Below are 21328 nucleotides of genomic sequence, written 5' to 3' on the forward strand. Positions count from 1 at the left end.
TAAGCTCTAAAGAGGGGAGAAGGGGTCATTCTGGAGCTCTTATCATGTTAGAATGCACTTCCAACCCCTAAATGGTTTCTGAAAGCACRTTTACAGCTTGTCACAGCAACATTTCTAATGGCCTGAATCTCCATCATCCAGATTTTAGAACTGGTTGAAGCATTGAATGCTACTGTCTGGTCCACATGCRAAGGACTTTCTGCTCATGAAAGTTAGAACATTATGGAGAAAAGTCACTGCTTAGGTCTCATCATCAACCTGAAATGAGGATGCAGTTACAGTTCATATCTTGAGATTACATCTGATACTTCAGTAGTGACATGTGCTTATTACTATAAAAATCTGACTAAGTCCAAATCTGAATGGACTTTCATCCGTTCACAAAACAGGAGCTTGTCATGAGACCTATCCTGTGTTTTTGAAGGATCTTTTAAAAATAAACAGAGTTCCTTAGCAAATAAAGCATGGTTTTATTCTCTGCAGAATTTGTTAGAAAAATGCCCTAGTAGTGTACATCTGTGTTTAAACACCTTTATGCTTCCTTGCGAGTGTGACAGATGGGATCCTTGACTTACAGCACCAGAGCAAAGCGAACTACGTTTTTAATGCCTCCACCAAAGAGATAGAGAATTCCCTTGATCCCATTCTAGTCATAAAGAATATATTTGTCTCATATGGAGTTTCTTTCTTTGAGAGTATTTCCTATGCCCCTTGGCACCATCATCTGATCCCTTATTATTCAGTATTTCCACTAGTGGCGTTGCAGGCTAAGAGTGAAACTGCCCTTTTGCCCATTTTCTGTCTTTCAGGCGGTTGAGGCACCTACATTCCTATGAGCACGGCTGAACTGTTAGACCCTTTAGGACTTTGTGACCTTGCAACAATGGCTAAATGTCCTGAAATGACCTCTACCCGCTCCATTTATCTTCCAGTACGACTCTAAAATCCTGTACTTTAGAATGTATTGGCTGTCAGAACAATATTCAGCCCTGAGTGCATTCGTAGCTGTTTGTGCGAAGGATGCTGTTGAACAGTTTTAGGGATTTTCCCTTACATTACTGTTCTTTGAAATACCCTCAGAGAAGCAGGATATTGCTTCTGTTTCAGAAACATTTTGCTTTTCGTCACAGTCTACTGACCAAAAAGAGACTAGTCACTGTGTTGTAAGTGTCCTCTCTCCCATTGCTTTGTTCAGCTTTGCACCAGTGTCCTCCTGAACAGAAGAAAAGATTAATCACACAAACGTGCTGGTACACAGATGATGCAAAGAGAAAGTAAAACACTGTTCTGAGTTTGCCATGTTTCACTACCTACAGAGCTGTGTGCTAGGACTGGTTCCTGGAGAGGAACTCTTGCCCCAAAAGCAGTCAGCCCCAGCAGGGAGACGACGGCTCTGAACAGCACAGTGCTTCATAAATTGTACCAGTAGCATTCAAAATGCTAACTTGAGTTTTCTAAAGAGTTAACTCAGTTTGGGAAAGCACAGTGGAAACTTAGTAATTGACATCAGACCAGGAGCTGGTAAGAGTCAGTATCCATGGCAAGACTCTTACGTCCTTTTCTCATGCATTCAGCCTTTTAGTATAATAGAATAGCATAATTTGAAGTGTGTTCTGTGTTATTTTCCAGAAGAAAATTAGAACTGCAACGGGGCCATTTCAATTCTTTTGGGCAGGGGATCAAGATGAAAAGCAAAAGATTCCAGGAGCTTTGTGCTAACATCCTGCTTCCATAAGAATATTTCAAAATTATGACAGCTACTCTCTAATAAGCATCTGTCCGCCTTATCGTGTTCTTTGAAAAAAATTATGAACCAGGCACTGCTGAAAAAAGGCAATCTTTGATGCACAATTTATCATTGCTTTACAGTACACTATGGAATATAACTATATTTTTTAATTAGCCTGAAAAATCAAAATGTGTCTCCATTTTCATTCCGTTGCTCTGATTGCCTAATACAGTGATGCAGTTGAAAGGTTGTGGTCAGTAGAATGGCTGTCAGTAACTCCTATTACATAGATGGGTGTTTTATGTATAAAAATACTGCTTCTTACAGCACTTTTAAAATCTATGCCAAAGCCTTTAATCAATGCCATTCAGCCTCCTAAGCAGCACCGTTCCCTTCCTCACCCTCTCTAGCTTGCCTTGCCACCACTGTCTTAAAGTGTTCTCCTCCTCGTGCAGAGGATCTGGTCAGCAATAGCAGCAGCTGTGGGAACAGTGTGTTCAGCATGCCAGACTGAAATTCATGTTTCAGGAATGTCTCCTAGGGGGGTTGAGCAATTCAGTCAGATTCGTAGTTAAAAGCCTTTCACTGTAACACAATTACCCTGCGGTAGACAAGAGGAATGGCCGGCACTTGTTTGCTACAAATGTGCCACTATTACTAAATCCTTGCTCAGGTTAAAATCCTAGTGACAATGGGCTATACCTGTGCTTGAATTGCGGGCTCCAGGACTGGAGATACAAGGAAGGAAACAGAGCAATTGACAACATTTTAAATGGGTTTCAATATCCATTTGCTCAGAAATATTAGTTTTGCTGCCATCTGAAAAGTACTGACTACCACCATCTAGAAGGAGTCCAACTAAACTAGGAAGTTATGCTTTAGGGGGCATTTAGAAAGGCGTCCAGAAAGGCATGTATTTTATTTTTTCTGCTTCTGATTCATTCTCATTATCATGCAAAACAGAGAAAGTCATTGCAAAGAACTTTTTTATCTACCTTAGGCAAGTGGGGGCATTCTCACTGATAAAGACATAGACTTAACTGACCTGTAACTATCTACTTTGTAATTTCCATCACACATTCTGCCGTTCTGGCTCAGACTGAGTCATGGCCTGAAATGAGAAGGCAAACTGCCACTGTCTGGCCAGACTGTCTCAGCTTGTAGTATGAGTACTGCGTATTCCTCTGCCTATCTGACCTTGTGGTTCTCGCCTCCCAGCCCGCCAGGGAGCAATAGCTAGGAACAGTCCAAATTTGGCCCTCTTTAGAGCACATTGCTGCCTCCTGGTAAGTTACATGCCTCCCAGTCATGTAACTTAAATGATGTGAAATACAAAGATCTTTAACTCATTTGAAGTGTTGCATACACCAGATTGTCTRAAGAAGTAGTCTCATGTCAGCATGATTTTCCTCCTTTCCACACTTTTACTTTCTTTTGGAGTCCAGAACTGATATGTAGTCAAAAACACATTTTTAAGGGATTATACAAACAAGGTATTCAGTGTAGAGAAAAGGAAAATTCATAATTTGTCAGACTAATGTGTATCGTGGACATAGGTCAAAAAGGATCTGATAGGATAAGTTTGATAGTCTGAGCAGAGGGAGAGGGCAGAAATTCTAAAACACAAGAAAAAGAGACTGACATTTCATAATTTGAGCTGGTGATCCAGAAGATATTTACAGGCACCATGTTCTTTTCTTCCAAGCTGCTACAGAATAGTAATAAGTGTGTGAGGTAAGTTAAATTAGACTAGCAAAACAAATGTTTTGTAGATAAATTCAATAGACAAGAGAACATACGTTCTTCAGTGTGGSTCTCTACAGAAATCCTCTGTTCTTATCATTGGCTTCTTTTCCAACAGAAACAGTCTGTAGGGTCTTAAACTCTGGATAACCACTTAAGCCAAAAAACAATAACAATAATAAATACGTTTTCTATCCTTATAAAATGAGTTATGTTGTTCAAAAGGTAGGAGAGRTTTACTCATAATGAACAGGCAGTGGTGATTCAGCAATTACCTTTTCAACAGACTGTCAAGCAAACGTCACTGAACTATAAAAAGGCATTTGTACTGATCTCATGGAAATATACTACAGGAGTTGTTTTTACATGACTAGGAGTGAACACATTACTCAGAAGCAGAAGTATAAAAGAGAGACTAATGAGTCGCCAAGTCTCCCAACAGACAGACCTAATAGATTTCTAAGCCTTCTTGAAGTCTTCTTTCCTTTCCTTTCTGGAAGAACATTTTCATAAGCAGTTATCTGGGTTTCTTCTAAAGTAATGCATTCCCATCATATAGCTCTAGGTCCTTACTAATATTCCATTCTGTGCTTCCAGAAAGAGTTGTGAATGTATCAGATGTTTAAAATGTTTGACACCGCAAAATACCACATCATTAGTTTCCACTGCTAATCACAGGTGAGTTCTGGTCTATCAGCAGATTTGCATATAGAGATTTTTAGGAAATGCTTGAAGACAACTAGTATCCACCTTTATAGGACCTAGTGAAAGTTCCCTTTTTTTTAATGATGTTTTATAATGGCTATATCCCTGCTCCTCCAGTCTCTTTCAGGCAAATGTGGTCTCTGTCTTTCTGGAGTCCTGCTGATTTCAGAAGGCCCACGCAGATATTAATGTCTAGTTATGTGGGATGGAAATTTTTAAGTCTCCATGTGAGCACAGAGAATTTTTTCCATCAGCCAGAGGAAGAGCTGGGAAGGATTCAACTGCCAGTGATGCAGTTCTTCTCTTAGACTGGACCCGCTTTGTATTCAAACTAACATGATACACATAAGTCTGTGGAGAGTGCTCACAGGATTTAACAGTTTAAGCTCTAATCACCACTTTATAATTTCTCTAAATAACAGTTTATGATATTTTTTAATGAGTCRATACTTTATTCTTATGAGCCATGGGTCAAGTAAAATTTTAAAGGAAACCTAATATAAAAACATTCTATAAAACTCAGCTTCAATTATACAAGGAAAAAGAGTGAACCCATAAGCAAATGGCACTAAGTCAAGAATTTTTTAGAACCATCCAACTAAAGGGTCAGAGTTCAAAGACTTTAAAATTCAGATTTATTTCTGGCTGAACAAAATATCTAGTGTCAACTTCCTGTTGCTTAAAGTAGATGGCACTGAGCAGATTCCACCAAAATTAATGCAAAATGGAACGTAAGCAGGATAGAGTAAGACAGAGCAACCAAGCTCCAGCACTACTCTGCTTCTCTGACRCTTCTGAAATCTACAACCTTCTCCTTTCCAGCAGGATGGAGTACAGCATAATATCTGCGTGTGTGTGCATATGGCCAGCATGAATGTATAGAAGTGTATTCCRGCACACAATTATTCTCTACAATAAATACATATAATACACTTTRTTCTGCATATTAGCATTCAGGCTCTGGCTGCCAAATGTTCTCATTTTGTATGGTTGTGTTGCTTGGAAGATGACAAAAAAAGGCAGCTAGAATCTTTGGCAAGTCATGTGTAGGGCTGCTCACAATCAGTATCTTGCAGGTTAAAATTAGAGTCAGAATTTGGTTTTGGTRTATTTAAAAATAACGTGACATTTGTCCTGGGAACGTACAATATCTAGCATGCGTCAGAAAAAATCTTTCTACATCTGAGCACGCTGTAGCAAAACAGGAAAGGAAAGCTGTCAACAAGCAAAAAAAAAACTCAAAACAAAAAGTCAACATCATCTTGAGATGTATAGACAGCAGAATAACCTGCCGAGCACAGGAAATAATCCTTTGGCTCTATTCTGCATTGCTTTGGCCCCAGCTAAAGTACCATGTCCAAACTTTGGCACAGTATTTCACAGTATTTTCGCAGTATTTCAGAAAGATTCAATATGAGAAGACTATGGCAGCATGGTAGCAGTCCTCAAAGATAAAAAAGACCATTGCAAATAGGAGGGGAGAGGTTTTCCCTGTTTACTTAGTACAGAACAAGAAGTAATAAACTGGAAAAAAGTTTAAAATTAGTGATGAGAAAAAGAATTCTAACAGTACAGGTAGTGAAAGACTAGAATAGATTGCCTGGTGAGACTGGGCATTGCCTGTAATCAAAGTTCTCTCAGAAGAAATAAGGTAAGCCTCTGCCAGGAACGATGTAAGTATAACCAATCCCRTTATAGGGAAGGAGGACAGGACAAGTGACTTCGGGAGGTTTTTTCCAGATCTGTAGTTCCATGATTTATGGCAGAAGTTACAGCCATGCCCTAAGCCTTCCTGACAAGTTCTGAAGTTTCCTAAGCAAACGGTGCCTGAATGGATAGCTTCTGGTTCTGTTCCTATTCAGTTCAAATTAATTTCCTTTCAATAGAAGTTTATACACAGCTCAAGCAGCAGTCCCTCATAATCTTCTTCTRGTTTAATCACCTGCATACAAAACGGATCTTTTGGATTTGGAGAGGCAAGAAGTCACACTCTACTGAAATTTTCATCAGAAAATTTTCATTTTCTCAGATTATAACAAGCAAGCAAAATTATTTTATTATAGTATATTATTTTTATTTTATTATATTATTTATATAATTACCTTAGTGCTTGAAAAGTGGATGAGCTATTCTGTTTGTAGTTTAATGTCTTAATTACAATTGCCTTATGTAGAATTATTTCTACTGCTTGTACTACTACTTCACATACCCCAAATTTTTGCCCAAATTAAGAGCCTCTAGTAGTTTCATGCTATCAGCATGGTCCATAGCTACTTCCTTTTTCTTTACCTATTCATTTTTTGGTTTGTGTATTTTACTTCTTTTTTTTTTTATCTTTTCCTTCACTTCTAAACTTAATAGGCTTGATCCACCAAGTGAACAATGGAAAAAATTCAAAACCAGTGCTCCCCCTCGACAAAAGTTCAATTTTAAAGCAACCAATGAAAATACAGAACTTTTGGAAGCAAACTGTAACAACGGTGAAAGGGACCTTTTCTTGAACTCAGATTTACTTTTAAAGTTATGGAATATTTCCAGTTGCGTGGGTGTATAAAACAAAGCAGGAACTCCAAATACTAACTACACCAGCTTTAACTTCTCTTCCTTCGAACAAAACACTACTTCCATACAAACAGATAGAAGATATCAAAATACTAATACTGTTCAAATACAGTGATACTGAGGCTGAGACAATTACAAACAAAATGTGCGCTTAAAAAGTGCTTTGAAAGTACAATTACAAAGCATGAAGTGCTTTTCTGTACACAAAATATTATCGTGGATAGACTTTCTGATGGGTAATTACTGTTCTCGAACGACACAGAGCGTGAAGAACCTTCAGCTAAATCTCCCCTGACTAATGGCTAATTTCTAATATATCCTTTAATTTTACTCATGTTCAACAAAGCCATTTTCCCAAGGGAAAGGCAAATTTCTATAATTTCTAATCACATTTTAAAATGTGTTTGGTATTTTTGATGATCCAGCTCAGATGATACATGCATAACTACTGGAAAGAGGAGAAGAAAGAAGGCGGGAAGATTCCTGTCTGAGCATGTCAGCAACAAAATAGCCCACACATTTAACGCCCTGGACTGTTTTGAAAGCCAGGTGCTTTCTCTTGTCATTTGCAGTAATAAGCAGAAAAAGAAAAATATTTCTACTCTTAATACAAATTAGTTCCCAGTTTCGTCATTTAAACCAGGAACTCACATCAAGTCAACATATCAGTAAGTAAAAATGGTACTTCTTTGTTCCAGTCATGTTTATATCTGATTTGGTTTATATATGTGATGCAGTACATTTGTCTGGATCATCAGCAAGGTGAACAGGACTTCTGGCCCATCAGAACTGTGAGGACCTAAAATTTCAAGCTGAGCTAATTTTTCCTTTAATTCAGCTCCTTCACAGGTCCTACAGACTCAGGTTAATTCAGGGTCCAACAACCAGAATGGGACAAAATACTGCACAAGCATCATGGCTATAAGAAATGCTATTATATATATAATATAATGCCATCCACAATAGACTTCACACTAAAAAAATAGTAAATCTAAAACATAAATCCAGACTTTATAATTACCCTTTATTGACTAACATAACTCCCTGAAAAAGGTTTAAGAAAAGGAACAATAATAATAGATCATACTTACTTTTACTGTTGTTTTTTAATCTCTTACCATTGCTGAATATTATACAAAGTTTGTATTGATTCCCCATAAAAATAATAACTTTCTGTGTGTAAGTAGGTAGCTAATATGAATTTATTACAAGTGTCTGTGAGAATCCTTGTAAAGTATATGTTCATAAAATAGTATTATATTCAGCTAAAATTGAAAATCCAAATTAGTTGCAAAATCCTGTCACTATAATAAGTAAATCTGAGGCTTACTTACATTTCAAAAGAAATACTTCTGAATTTATTTAAAAGACTGTGACCAGACTACTTTACAGCAAGCACTTAGCACTAAAATGCTGCTATAGCAGCCTGTCACCCTGCAGCCAGCAGCTTTATCCTACTCTAGAATCTAAAATACTTGCTTTTTTGTGGGTGTAYAGCAACAGCAGTGCATTTCACAGCCATGCTGCAGCTGCATTTTAAGGCATAAATTCAAACTCAGATTTTCAGAAGCAGAGGCAAATTTGACCTTATTTCCGTATTTGGATGCTTAACACTAAGATGAAGAAAATTAAATGAATCACTATCAGAAAAGTCTTTTATCAACTACAGAAGGACATGAGGTACCACGCATGACTTTGGCAGCTCAGCTGTCTGTGCAATTTGGTCTGATTCATCTCTTCCCCTGCCACTGCCTTCCAGTGAGTTAAACAACCCTCTCAAATGGTCCATTTTCCACAGGAATTACTGGAATGATGAATAGCAGACAAGTGTGTTACTGAGCCCAAAGCAGTCGGGGTATTAACCGTTTGCTTCTATAGTGTATGAGACTGCCCATTTGAGAGAGAAATACACAGAGTCAATCAATTTTCTTGGAAGTTCTTTAAAGCTAAATAATAAGTAAACATAAATGTGCCAGAAGGAATAATAGTCACAGAAGAAAAAGCTAAAATAGTTTGCAGGAACTAGCCTGCTTAGTGATTCTTCTGGAGCAGAAACACTGAATTTGTCACTCTTCATCAAACCATTACTTTGTCAAGCCCATCACTCAGCTTCTGACAGTGGCAAATACTAGCTATGTCAGAGAAAATGCAAGGAAACCCTATAACAAAGTACCTTATTTTAGGTGTTTTTTCCTTCCAGCTCAGTTAGTATTTACAATGGTGTTGATTTGTACCTTGCCCTAAATATTTGTGACTGTTCTAACTAGTCTTTATAAATTAATTATAATTTTGTTCAGTCCTGGTAATTTACTAGTCTTGCAGGTGTCTTATACTAATGAATGAATAAGTTTATTTGTGCAGTGAGTCTAAAATATATTTATTTTCATCAGTTTTAAATTTAGGTTTTAAATGTGTGATGTTTCTCTGTTTCATCTCTGCTCTGATCTTGGGTTGCCAGAAGTAGTAATTGAAAGTAGCAGATCTTTCTTGCTTCTTGTACCCCTACGTTACCTGTTTGCTTATCTTCCTAAAGCTATGCAGTTGCAGACTTTCCAACCCTTGTCTTTTGGACATCTACACATGCTTTACTTTGTGTTTGATCCCCTTTTTTCATTTTTCCTGTCCTTCCGAGAATACATGTTCAAAACTTAAATGTAGTGTTTCAGAGGAAGGTAAAATTTGAAAGCACCTTAGAAGTCTCTGCATGCACAGAGGCAGTTGAGCTGCGCAGGTTTGCTGCGCACGCCTGGCGAGCAGTGCGGAGGGCACGTCCAGCCCCTGCTGCGGACACGCTGACCGCGGCCAGCAGCCTCCTTTCACCTGTCGGTGCAGGAGCCCAGCACGGGGAGCCGATGCCCTCCGGAAGCTGGGATGTGGTGCTGCAGTCCTTGTGGGAAAGGCGATGAGTAATCTGCACAGGTAAAGTGCAAGATGTTGCTGAAGCTTCACTGGGTCTGTTTCGCCGTATTCTAAATTGCTGTTCCTATTTAAGGGTTGGTTGTGCTATTGCCACTGTCTCTAAGGCCGGTAGAAAGGACCAGTGTGGTCAGTTGTAGGCAAGAACTAGGAACCGCTTAACTCATTACTGCACTCAGCCAAGCCACAGTGCATGAGCCCAAACTGGATGCTTTTATTGCATTGAAGACACAGGAAAGCTTTACATTTGATTATCTACCCAAACTGAAGCATAGAAAACTGCACATACTGTGTTTAATTAGGGAGATAAATTTCCTCCAGTAAGTAAGTGGATGTGCATGTGATTACAAAGATGCACACTACAGAAATTACTTGATGACTAAATACTGTAAAAGATTGTATCCTGCTTTATCTCAACTGTTGCTAGAACAAGTGTTGCAGAGTTACAACGGGTGTGTCAAGGCTCAGCCTTTTGTAGTGTGTGAATTACATATTCCCAGAAGCACAACTGTTCATCTGAGCAAAAGGAATGTGCCCTTATGATTTCTTTTCAGGCAGCTTACCTTCTGAATATTCAGCACACCCGTCATAGGTCTTGTTTAGACTAGTAAGAAATATGTAGGGCTTTTTTATTGTGTTAGAAGAGACTGCTCTAAGGAGCAAAAGGCAGATGGATATGATGCTGGCTGCATGCCACAGAAGTCAGTACGCCCTAACTGTACTGACCTAATGGGCTGCCTAGGCCTGAACAGCTCTTGCTGGACTTCATTGAACTAACAGAGTTAATGCTTTTAAATGTAAGTGAACAGATATAATCTAGAACCTATTGATAAGTATTTTAATTTTAGATAGTTTAGGCCTAATTCAGCAGGATAACTAAACCAAGACTGTTTTTATTTACTTTATGGTGTGTAGATATTCTGATGGTTGCAACTCCAAATTTCAAATTCATTTCTATACAGAGGAATTCCTACTGCTTGGCCCAGAAAGGACTAATAAGCACAGTAAAGATGAGAAAATTTTAATCTAATTGAATCCTCAAAAAAGGTACTGCTGCATTTGAAGAGGTGATGCAGATTGCCTTTAAGCCTTTCTCCTACCAAATGAAATATTAACAAAAAAGATCAATACCTGCTTGGCATGGGCTGCAGCCAATAAGTGAAAACCCTTTGAGGATAACAGGGATTCTACAGRGAGTATGTGCAAGGGTTTGCTTTACCTTCCAGAAAAACTCTTCATCAACACATCTACGTCTCAATGAGAGACTGATAATCCAGGACTTCAAGAAAAAATCTAAAAATATATATTCCTCTTTAAATGCCATGAAAATAATCTTATCGATATAATARAATGTTCTCAGGGATTTTCACAATAACCTGAAAAGCCTTATACCAGACAAGCATTTGTAGCAAAAAGTGAATCTCTTCAACACAGTAATGTACTTAGTGTACTTRAGAAACAGAAACAGAAATTTATTTGAGCAGGAACTGGCAGCCAAGGAAGGATGATTTTATACATCTCGTAAGCAGGCTGAAGTCACTGCATGTCAGAACTTGTTAGTCTATTGTGAACATATAGTCCATTTGTGCCCAAGTTACCTCTTGTTATTTCTCGACCATCAATAGGTACAGAATAGTTTTTATGCCTCTGATTAGTGAGATATAGCTGAAGACACCAAAGGACAGAGAAACTGCTTATATTTGTGTGTCTTGAATTCGAATGTCCAAAAAATCAGCACACAGTATGTTTCTAAGAAATATGAGTGCTTTTTAAACTACATATAATGCTTTTCTAAAGAAAATTTTAAGGAATAAAGTTTACCTAAAAAATATCATAAGAGTTGACAAGAATGTCTACTTCATAAAATTATTTTATTTTTGGAGAAATATTTGTTGAAATTTGTTTGTTGAAAACAAACAAATCCATATTCTAAAGAGCAGACTGCAGTAAGCATTCTAGGTTAAAACTAAAATACTGAGTTAAAACTAAAATTGATTTTATTGTCTTTCTTTTATCTAATATACTTTCGTTTCTTATGTATTAGTAAGATACAATAAAACACTAATGTAATTACTAACCAATTAATTTAAATTATAAGAATCAATTCTTAAATAACTTTCTGTTGAAAAGCTAAAATGGACTTATTGCCAGTGATAACAGGGGGTTTCTATAAGCATAGGAAGAAATCCTTACATGTCTGTGTAAATCATTTTATATTCATTGATTTGATAAGCGTACAATTAATACCAGTTTTGGGGGTATAATTCCCTGGGATGGTAATGATATTGCTGAAAAACACACAGGCGCACACAGACACACACAGACACTCTTGTTTGTTCTAGGTAAATTCCTGTAAGTGGTCAAATATAAAGACTGCCTGACATTTGATTCAGGTTATATGGAGAACTGAATTGCAGTTCACAGAATCAAAGAATCATTGAGGCTGGAAGGGATCTTTGGAGATAATCTAGTTCAACCCCTCTGCTCAAAGCAGGTTCTAGGTGACTCATATCAAAATACCCCTTGCTGATTTACACTTCTACTAAACTAAGTTCGTTTTTTGACCTGTTACAGCACAGGCCTTAAATCACCTTTTTGTGATGTTTCTATGCAGCAGTGATAAGTGCCTTGGGAAACTTTTACAAAGCAGATAGTTAGTTTCTTTGGAATACCTTATTTTTTAAACCAAATTATCATATTCATTATTCTGAGATGATAATGACATAAGATCAAATTACAGTCAATTTTGCCRTGACATTATTAGTGTCTTTCAGCTTCTTCAGTCTGCAAAATTCATACTTTCTTATTCATACTTTCATTTTACTCTTTAGTCCTTGCATAAAAGCCATAGTGTTTTGAGACCAAGTAGATCTGCTAATAGCTTAGAGCAGTGAGATACACATGCTAAATAACAACACTTCTGGGCTAAGTATTCTACTCTGAGTAATGCAACAGTAGTGTTCCAATGCTAATAGAGGACTATAACATAACTATACTATATATATGTGTGTGATAATGCTTATTATAATGTAGTAAGTGATACCAGTAAACAATCTAATGTTCCAGATTTTCCAGTCCCAAATAACAAGCAATGCTTCCTGTTTCTTGGTTGTAATTTTTGAGGTTCCTTCCTCAGAGCTCAACATAGTGATGATGAAATACTTCCCCCTGCACCAGAATTCCAGCAGGGATGGTAGTTTTCATTTGTTCTACTGCCTAGAGTGGATTTTCACAGTCACAAGGCCATTTTCTTTTAGTGTAGTGGAATTCCTTAACTTAGCAAGATTAAAAATCAGCTGTCTATATAACAAAGAGTACTGAAGCCGAAGGGGTGGGAGRAATACCAGAAGAAAATAGGGAGCGTGGAGGAGGAGCAGAGAAATATCAAAAAAGGGTTGTGGAGCATATTGTAGAAAAGGGTGAGGGATCATCAAATAGTCCTCTACAAATCTACTATATTAAGCAATTTCTAGGGCAGAGGGTTAAGTGATATTTCTAGTTCTATTTTAGCACTTAAAGAAACTTCCTATATCATTAGCCTCCTTTAACTATACTGTAAAAACACCATAGCAAGGGTTTTGTTGGGTTTGTTTTTAGAGAAATTAAAGAATGACTATGAGATATACATGTGACTAGCTCCTAAGTAATGCAAGTAGCATTACTTATCTAAATATATGAAAAACTTTTATGGAAGCATCTAAACCACTAGACTTTGTATCTAGCCTTCTTTGGAAAGAAGGATGTCAATCCTTGGCTTTGCCAGTCTGTTAGACATATTTAAAAGAAAGTCAAGAAAAGGAAAGAGTCCGAATAGACGTCACGAAAACTCAGAAGATAAGAAAAGTTGAAGTTCTGAAAAGAACCCTTTCACCGAGTGTGCTAAYAAAGACGGTCCATCTCTTCATTACCATGCTACTCATCCACCTCTGTTACACTGCACAAAAGGGAAAAAAGCGGTCTTTATAGTTGTACATGATTATATTTTCCTTTTGTATTGAGTTCAAAGTCTTTTTCTAAAAAAGCAAGAGTAGATTGCTCACAATGTAATGGGCCATTCCCAGGAAACGAAAAAATGGCCTTAACGTTTTATATTAATACAATAGGTTATGTATAAAACAGGTTTTAAAAAGTTAATGCATATTAGCTTAGAACAGCCATATTTTAACACTGTGCGACTGAAAGTTCCAGTAGAGCAGATGAATGGAACTACAGAAGAAAAAAACCCACTATGACAAAGGGATAAAGGTTTAACTAAAAGGACTCAAATCTGTATTTCAGGTGCCTCTTTACCTTCCATCAGGAAACGAGTTATTAGGAGTAATGAAATCAGAGGTAGAAAATACAAAAACTTTTTAGATCCTTCTGTGCAAGGCGGCGACACTGGCCTTTACTTCTTCACTTTATAATGATTCCTTTGAGTTGTGGCTCTGAAAAAGCTGTGAAACATCTTCCTGTTATTTCTTTTTCATCTTTCCAAACACTGGCCAGGAATAACCCCATCCTATTCTTTTCTTGGGTTTTTGAAACACATATTGACTGTAATGACTATAAATTATCTGGTTAAAGTGCTGAATTTATAGAAGTGTTAGAGCTCCTCTGTGCTGCTACCAGGTGCCTATGAGAAGGTGCAAGGCATGAGATGGAATCTTTTTTCCATGCCTGCTCCCCCTTTAGACCACTACAAATACTGAACTTTTGAAATTTTTGTAAGTTAACTGGAATTTAGGGGAACCTCACCACATCGTGCTCTGCCGGACAGGCTGGTAGCTCCTTCCCCTGCAGTAGCAGTAGAACACTGACCAAGATCAGCTCTCCCAAGTGCCACCCCATTGCCACCATCTTGACGTGCAACTTCTGGGTTATTATCTTCCCTAATAAGAACCTCAGAGTTTCAGATACAGTTTTTTTCCATTACAATCTAATACGTAAAAGAAAAAACTAACATAGCCATGGTCATTCCTCCTGTACTGTAGATACTATTCTAAAACTACCGCAAGTACTAGACCTGTAAAGGTTTGCAGGGTGGATTGTTGTGCACAGATACAGTGCAAAATAGAGATAGCCAGTTAACAAACATTTCCATTCAGTATCTGTATCTTCAGTCCTCGTGTTTGGCTCCTGACCTAGGGATGTAGTTGAATGCCTCAAAGTGCTACATGACTGAGACAAACTGGTGCTACAGAATKAAATGTCCCCTTCATACCTATTCTGTCTCCTAAGTTAAGACTGGAACAAATTCAAGGTCTTGGTTTGAAATTTCTTAAGGACCTCTAAAATTGCCTCTTCTTGCCTCAAAATCTCTTCAGATCATTTTGATCTGAGCAAAGCATTGAGCAGCAGAATCCAAGAGTAAACATTTCACTTCTCCAGTAAAGGTTCCACACTTGGAATGTCTCATGCCAAAGATTAGCAGCAATCATATCAGATTTTTGTGGAAGACTTCTTTGGACAGCACAATATCTGTTACATAGAGGAAAGTTCCAAAATTTGAGCAAGTACTCTCATCCAAAAGGTCTTCCCATTTCTTCAAAAATCCAATTCAAAAATAGAAACCATCTTAAAAAAAAGGAGTTGTCAGTAGTTTGCTATCAATTAGTGGTTGACCTCACCTCTTGTGTTGCCAACTTCTTTGGTAATGGCAGCATCTGAATTATTTAGATACATAATACTATTTGTGTTTCCTACCATATATTGCATTTAACCGGTAATTCCTGATAGAGAAGTGATGTACATACAGAATTGTTCATCAGGTAAGGGAACATAACACTGCATGTGGTACTGATGATCTTGAGTAAAGGACATTACAATAGTCTTAAAAACAAATTTATCCACTATAGTAAAAAAAAATTCCAGCCAAAAAAAAAAAAGATGTTTTTATCAGAGGATCTCACTGATACATAGGCTTCCTTAACCTGTCTTGCTGAACATGGTTGAAACCTTTCAGACTCTATGCTCTATATCTAATATTCTCAGGAGAAATTGTGTTTCACCTTCTGTATATATGCAGATATTATTTCATATATACAATGGTAGTTCCTAGTGGTCCCAATYTGAATTGGGACCACTTTGGATCTACATCACATATTGCATAATGTGCACACCATGGAGAGACAACCCCTGTCCTGTTTTGTAGACAGTTTAAAAATCAGCAGTATTGCCAGATAGGATTTTGGTTAGCAGGRGTGGAAGATTGTGAATGCACTGCCAAATTCCAAATAACTGAAGATTTGACCTCTCCTCAACTTTTTTAAGTAGTTTTGTGAGTCCAATTTTTGTTTGCACAAATGGTACACATGGAGAGAATCCTTTTATTCCTGAGAATGAAAGTATTTGTGTGCAAATGAGTACATTCACATGCAAATGAATGTATTTGCACAAGAAGTACTTGCCCACCTGTCACACGAGCCTTGGCTTTTTGGCTTTCAGAGTCTGCGTGCTCTGTGCTCTGCTCACAGGGAGTGAATAGCAGAATGAGAATGCCAGCAATTTTTCAAAAGTTGAATGGTCAGTCACTATGGACAGCAAGCAGGGAGAACAAAAGAAATCAAAGGGAAAAAAATGAAGACAAATGGAAATGCGCAGAGAAAAATTCTTACAACTGTTCAGGTAAATAGAAAGACCACTGTTTTCCAGAGCTGGAACAATGGCAAACTGGAAGTCAGATAAGAAGAGGAAGTACTATAAATGAAATCAAGGGTTTTGATAGATTCCTTTGCCTTCTCATTTAGCAGCTAAATAAGTGGCATCAAAGGGTAAAATATTATCTGAAATAATGGAATTTTACCCCACAGAGATCCTACAGATGAGATCTAGAGAGACTCTTAAAATACTGGAAAATTACATCTTCCCGTTCACATATTTGCATTTTTTCTCCCTATACTCAGCCTATAAGAAATAGAAGTATTATTGCTTCCTGGACTTATCAAGGCAGCTCATGATCACTGCTATGTTGACAGGGCTCTAAGCTATTTCTCAAGACCAGTTAGGCCTTCTCATAATAAAAGTTTAACAGCGAATTTTGAAAAAAAAAAATGAGAATAGAGCTTTGTGCAGTTGAGGGTCTGCATCTGTAAACTACATATTAATAGAAGAAGCAAGACTATCCAACTCATTTCTTATCTGTCTCTCATTAGATCTTGTATATGGCGAAGCAATGTCAGCATATATCCCAAAAATCTAAATCATGATAGCTAAAAAAAATAACACCAAAACCTCATTGCGCCTGCAGTGGCTCATCGGAGCTGACTGCTGACATACATATGCAGCAGGTGGACATCCAGTGAAGCATGTGAGTGCCCTGTGGTAGAATAAGTGACTAGGATTTCTGGATACAGAGGCAGCCTGCCAAAATGTGGCTTCTGTGTGAAGTGGCTGATGCATTGTATCTCACAGGAGCTTTCTCGCACCTAGCAGCAACAGATTTTGGGGCCATGTAGCCCCCAGAGACTTTTCTCTTTTAAATTCAAAATGTGTGATTATCCTTTACTTTCTGCCACCTGTTCTGTTTATAAACTTCTGCAGAGCCCCTTTCTCTGCTTCAATTTCCAGCAAGCTGTTATGTTAGCATAACTCATGGAGCTACCTCCTCCCCTAGGCATTGAGATGACTCATGTGTATTCATGTATGCAGAGTGGCAGCTGGCCCTAAGGCCAATCAGCTAAGGATCTGACCTGTTTATCGGTTACTTAATTTTCTTGAAACTCCATACCGTGCTAGAATAAAGTAGATATCTCACATGGAACTTCACTTCTAACATCATTTCTGTCATTTCCAAAAATCCTCCACAATGCTTTCTGGAAAGGTACTGTCCACAAAAAATGTGTAGAACTAGGAACTCACATAAATTTTTTAGCACTTTGGAATYAAGACATTCTTGTTTCTACAGCAAGCCCAGGTGCAAAGTCAGTGAGCCCCCTCAGACAAAATTAGGTATCTTTCTTCTGAAATCAAAACCAATTTGGCTTCTAGACAAAGTAGTCATCCTCATCCACCTCCTCCTCCTCCTCATTCTTYACTTCTTACCAACTCACCAGGCCTCCCAGCAACAAAGCCTGTGAGGACTTCTTCAGGCCACCTCTACTGGAATGATGTATATAACTTAATAGATCACTTAATTTTATGCTACCAAGTCCTCATGAAGATATTGAGGCCAATATTTCACATAAATTGAGGTATTACAAAGCTTTCAGGGTGTTCATGGAAATCATTACAAACTCCACAAGGTATTATTTCCCAGTAACATTGCAAAAAAAGAAACACTATAAAAACATTTTAAATAAAAGGCAGTTTTTAATGCCAAAACGAATGTTACAATATGAATCTTATTCTAACAAAAATTGCCAATGCTTTTTAGTATGAGACTTAAAAGTGAGATTTATACTGTAAGAACAAAGAACATACTCCAGAAAGCAGATCTGATCATCTCTTTGTAAGGTTCCCTGAATGCCCTTGAATGAGCTGAAGGAAGATGTCCTGATAGCTATCAAAAATTTGAATACCTTTGCTAATTGAAGAATGTCCTGCAAATATTATAGCAAGAAGAAATACAGAAGTCCCATCCTTTGATTTCCAACTATTTGCAGATCTAAACTTGAAAGCCAGCCAGAACTAGAAGTACTAACTTACTGCTGCATAAGCTTGTGTGCTTTACAACATAATACACAAGAAGAGCATCAACTGAGACTGTCACCCCATTTTTTTTCCCACTGAAAGTTCATAGAAACGTCTAGACACCTGGTTAGTTAGCTGATAGAAAACAGATTGAACCACATGACATTTCCTTATCACTAAGGTTTTAAACAAAGTATTTAGGCAATTGTACATCTATCTGTACCTTAAAGATTTACTCATATATTTATACACATTTTAAAAGCTATAATAAAACTGTATAATAAAGCTRTAATAAAACTGAAGGTTGTCCTTATTGAGACTGACCAGGAATTTGACATAGACCACATGCAATTGRCAGGCTCCCTTGTCACACCAATTGAAACAATTAGGCAGCAAGATAGATGATTTCAGTATAAAGTACGTTCTTTAACTGGCACAGATCTGGCTTTTCTTAGAGAAGGAAATGCTCATTCAACTGCAGGGCTCAGCAACAGCTGAGCTGCCAATTGCAGAAGTAGGCAGCTAGTCTCTGAATAAAATGACCACAAACAATCACAAAAGAGCTAAGGAGTTGAGCCAGACACTAAAATCTTGTAATCAAAATAGAACCAGCATTGGAAGCTCAACTGCTGCCTAAGAATACATTTTTCTAATAATCACAGTGAAAACCCCACATATGGTTATACTTATGGACAGACTACAGCTATTTTAATGTAGTTAGAAGACCAGTAAGCCATGATTACAGTAACCTAAATGGTGGAAGCCTGGGTAGAAAAAACAGAAAATTCACCTCTTTTAAGGACTATATACAGGAAAAGAGACTGGGTGCATGAAAAAGACATACTTGACCAAAATGAACAAAATTACATGGGTTTACTGATCATATGTTAATATTCTTGATTTTCATGGAAGACTCACAGAAAGCATTACTGTCCCAGACCTTCTGTAAAGAGAAGATACAGTGTATGTGGTAAACCAGAAGGGGTTATGAATGCTATGGGAAAAGAAGTAATTTTACTGTGGCTGTTCTTTATTCTGATGCTGCCTATGCTCTACCCATTACTCAAATACGTGTTGTTACATTGAGTGACTGTAGTGGGATTGATCATGCAGTAGAAGAACCCTTCATCTTTCTAGTGATAGAAAGTTAGTTGATACCAATWGTTGGAAAGATAGTAGATACCAGCGAGTATCCAGCTAAAAGTCCCATGGAGTCCTGTGTACACACAGAGATTTTAGGCTTTTTATTGTACATGCCTCAGAAAGAACCAATTCCTACTGATTTGATGATGCAACATGAGCAAGCTTTTCAAGGTGGCATGGAAAGGAGATTCCTTAGGGTGCCTCTGAACTTCCGTAGCTATTTCTTAATGATAAACATACACTAAAACTCAAGAGGAGTGTGTTTGCAGGGCACTGTCAGCTTCCCATTATAGCCACAAGACATTTCCAACATTTGAGAAGATACATTTCCAAGTAACATTTGGAATGAGTTTGGGGGCAGCTTTTGGTACATGTTTGAATTTTAGCACATTATTTTGAAATTGTTTTGGTTTAAAACTATGAGTAGATAGGTGTGTAGGAACTTCSTGTGTAGTCGTACATTGAAATGAGAAGCCTGCTATAATTCAGGAAGGAGGTTCAGACAATGAAAGCAGTTTATTGCATTGCATGAACTCAGCAGTACGCATTTGYCCCTGAAGACTGACAGTTTAAGAGTTTTCTTTGTGATCAAAACAAACAAAAGCTTTTAAGTCTTTCTGAGAAGAGGTCATGCTTGTAAGCCACAAAGTGAGTGGCACAGAGGGGAAAAACATATGACATGCATTTGTCTCCTCCATTTCTACCTCTGGATGGGAAATGAAGGGAAAAAATACCTTGGGAGATGTAGTGGATGAGCTAAGGTTTCTCTTCACCTGAAGAGATTATTGCAGGATTTGAGTCAGTGCTTCTAGAAGTGCTTTCAAACAGGTTTCAGTGCCTATACAAAGTACCCCACTGCTTTATGCAGTGCAGCCTGTGAAAAGAGACCACAAGACTTTACAGTGTCAGCTCTTACAAAAATCTATTTTTAAGCATCTCCAAGCTTTAAACCCTCAGCAGCTGATGAAGCTTTGCCCAATTTGCTGGCCTCGTGCCTCTACAAGTAAGTCCGCTGTACAGCAGTGCTGAGAGTTGCATGTTTTGCTGATGTGGCCAGAGCTTATGCTGGCATGCTCTGAGCAACTCCCACTCAAATCCCAGCTATGACATTTTATTAAACCATGCAGTTATCTCCGTAATCCCACATTAGGGCCTGAGGAACTAGCTCTGACTGTACTGTGTATTTTCAGTTCAAAGGCTGCAGCCAGGAGATTACTAAATCCTCCAACTGTGAAAAAATTCTGCCATCTCAGTTAAACTGGTGAGAAAGCATACAAAACTCTCCTTTTTTAGAATAGAGTCAAATAATTTTCTCCAGATTTTCAGAATGGTGAAATGACCTTCCCTCACCCTTTCCCAAACACTACCAGCAGCAGGTTTAATAACTTCATAAACCACCAGATAAAGGATATATGGCCTGGGCTTTTTTCCGCTCCACAGGCACTAGCAGAAGACTATGGGAAGGAAGAAACTAAGGGTTTTCACCCCATTTCAGAGGTCCCAAATTTCTTAGCCTGTCTCCCCTTCTACTAATACTTGGCCTGGAACAGCATCACACTGCACTTTTTGGCAGAATTTTTCACTCTCTCTGAAGCATTAATTACTTGCAAATTACACTTAGATACGTAAGACAGTTAAAGGAGCAGTCTCACAGACAAAAGATGATGTTCTTGCCCAGCAGCAGCACCAAGTACTACAACCACATGATGGTAATGAATGTGCTCAACCATCCCAGTCCGCCAAAAATGAGAGTGCATTTATACAAGCAGATATGCACAAAATGGGAACTGAACTCATGAATTCATCTCCAAAAATAGTGGCATAGGGTCAGACAAGCAGGAGCATCACAAGAGAGAACTCGATACACTTTAGGAGATCGAGTATCTCCTCTCCCACATACCACTATRCAATATTGTAAGT

General features: G+C 37.9%; 1 protein-coding gene across 1 annotated transcript in view; it reads right to left on the reverse strand.

The window, feature by feature from the left end:
* RAPGEF4 (Rap guanine nucleotide exchange factor 4) overlaps window positions 1-10245 on the reverse strand; it is a 193067-nt gene extending 182822 nt beyond the window's left edge. The window contains exons 1-2 of the mRNA XM_085322841.1: window positions 10219-10245; window positions 9484-9650 (exon numbers count right to left, since the gene is read on the reverse strand). Of these exons, the coding sequence (XP_085178967.1) occupies window positions 9484-9650; window positions 10219-10245 (194 nt within the window). The remainder of the gene's footprint in view (window positions 1-9483; window positions 9651-10218) is intronic.
* Window positions 10246-21328: the final 11083 nt, after the last annotated feature.

Source organism: Rhea americana, unplaced genomic scaffold (assembly GCF_003343005.1).
Source record: "Rhea americana isolate MKP2758 unplaced genomic scaffold, rheAme1 scaffold_12, whole genome shotgun sequence".
In the NCBI taxonomy this organism is placed as follows: Eukaryota; Metazoa; Chordata; class Aves; order Rheiformes; family Rheidae; genus Rhea; species Rhea americana.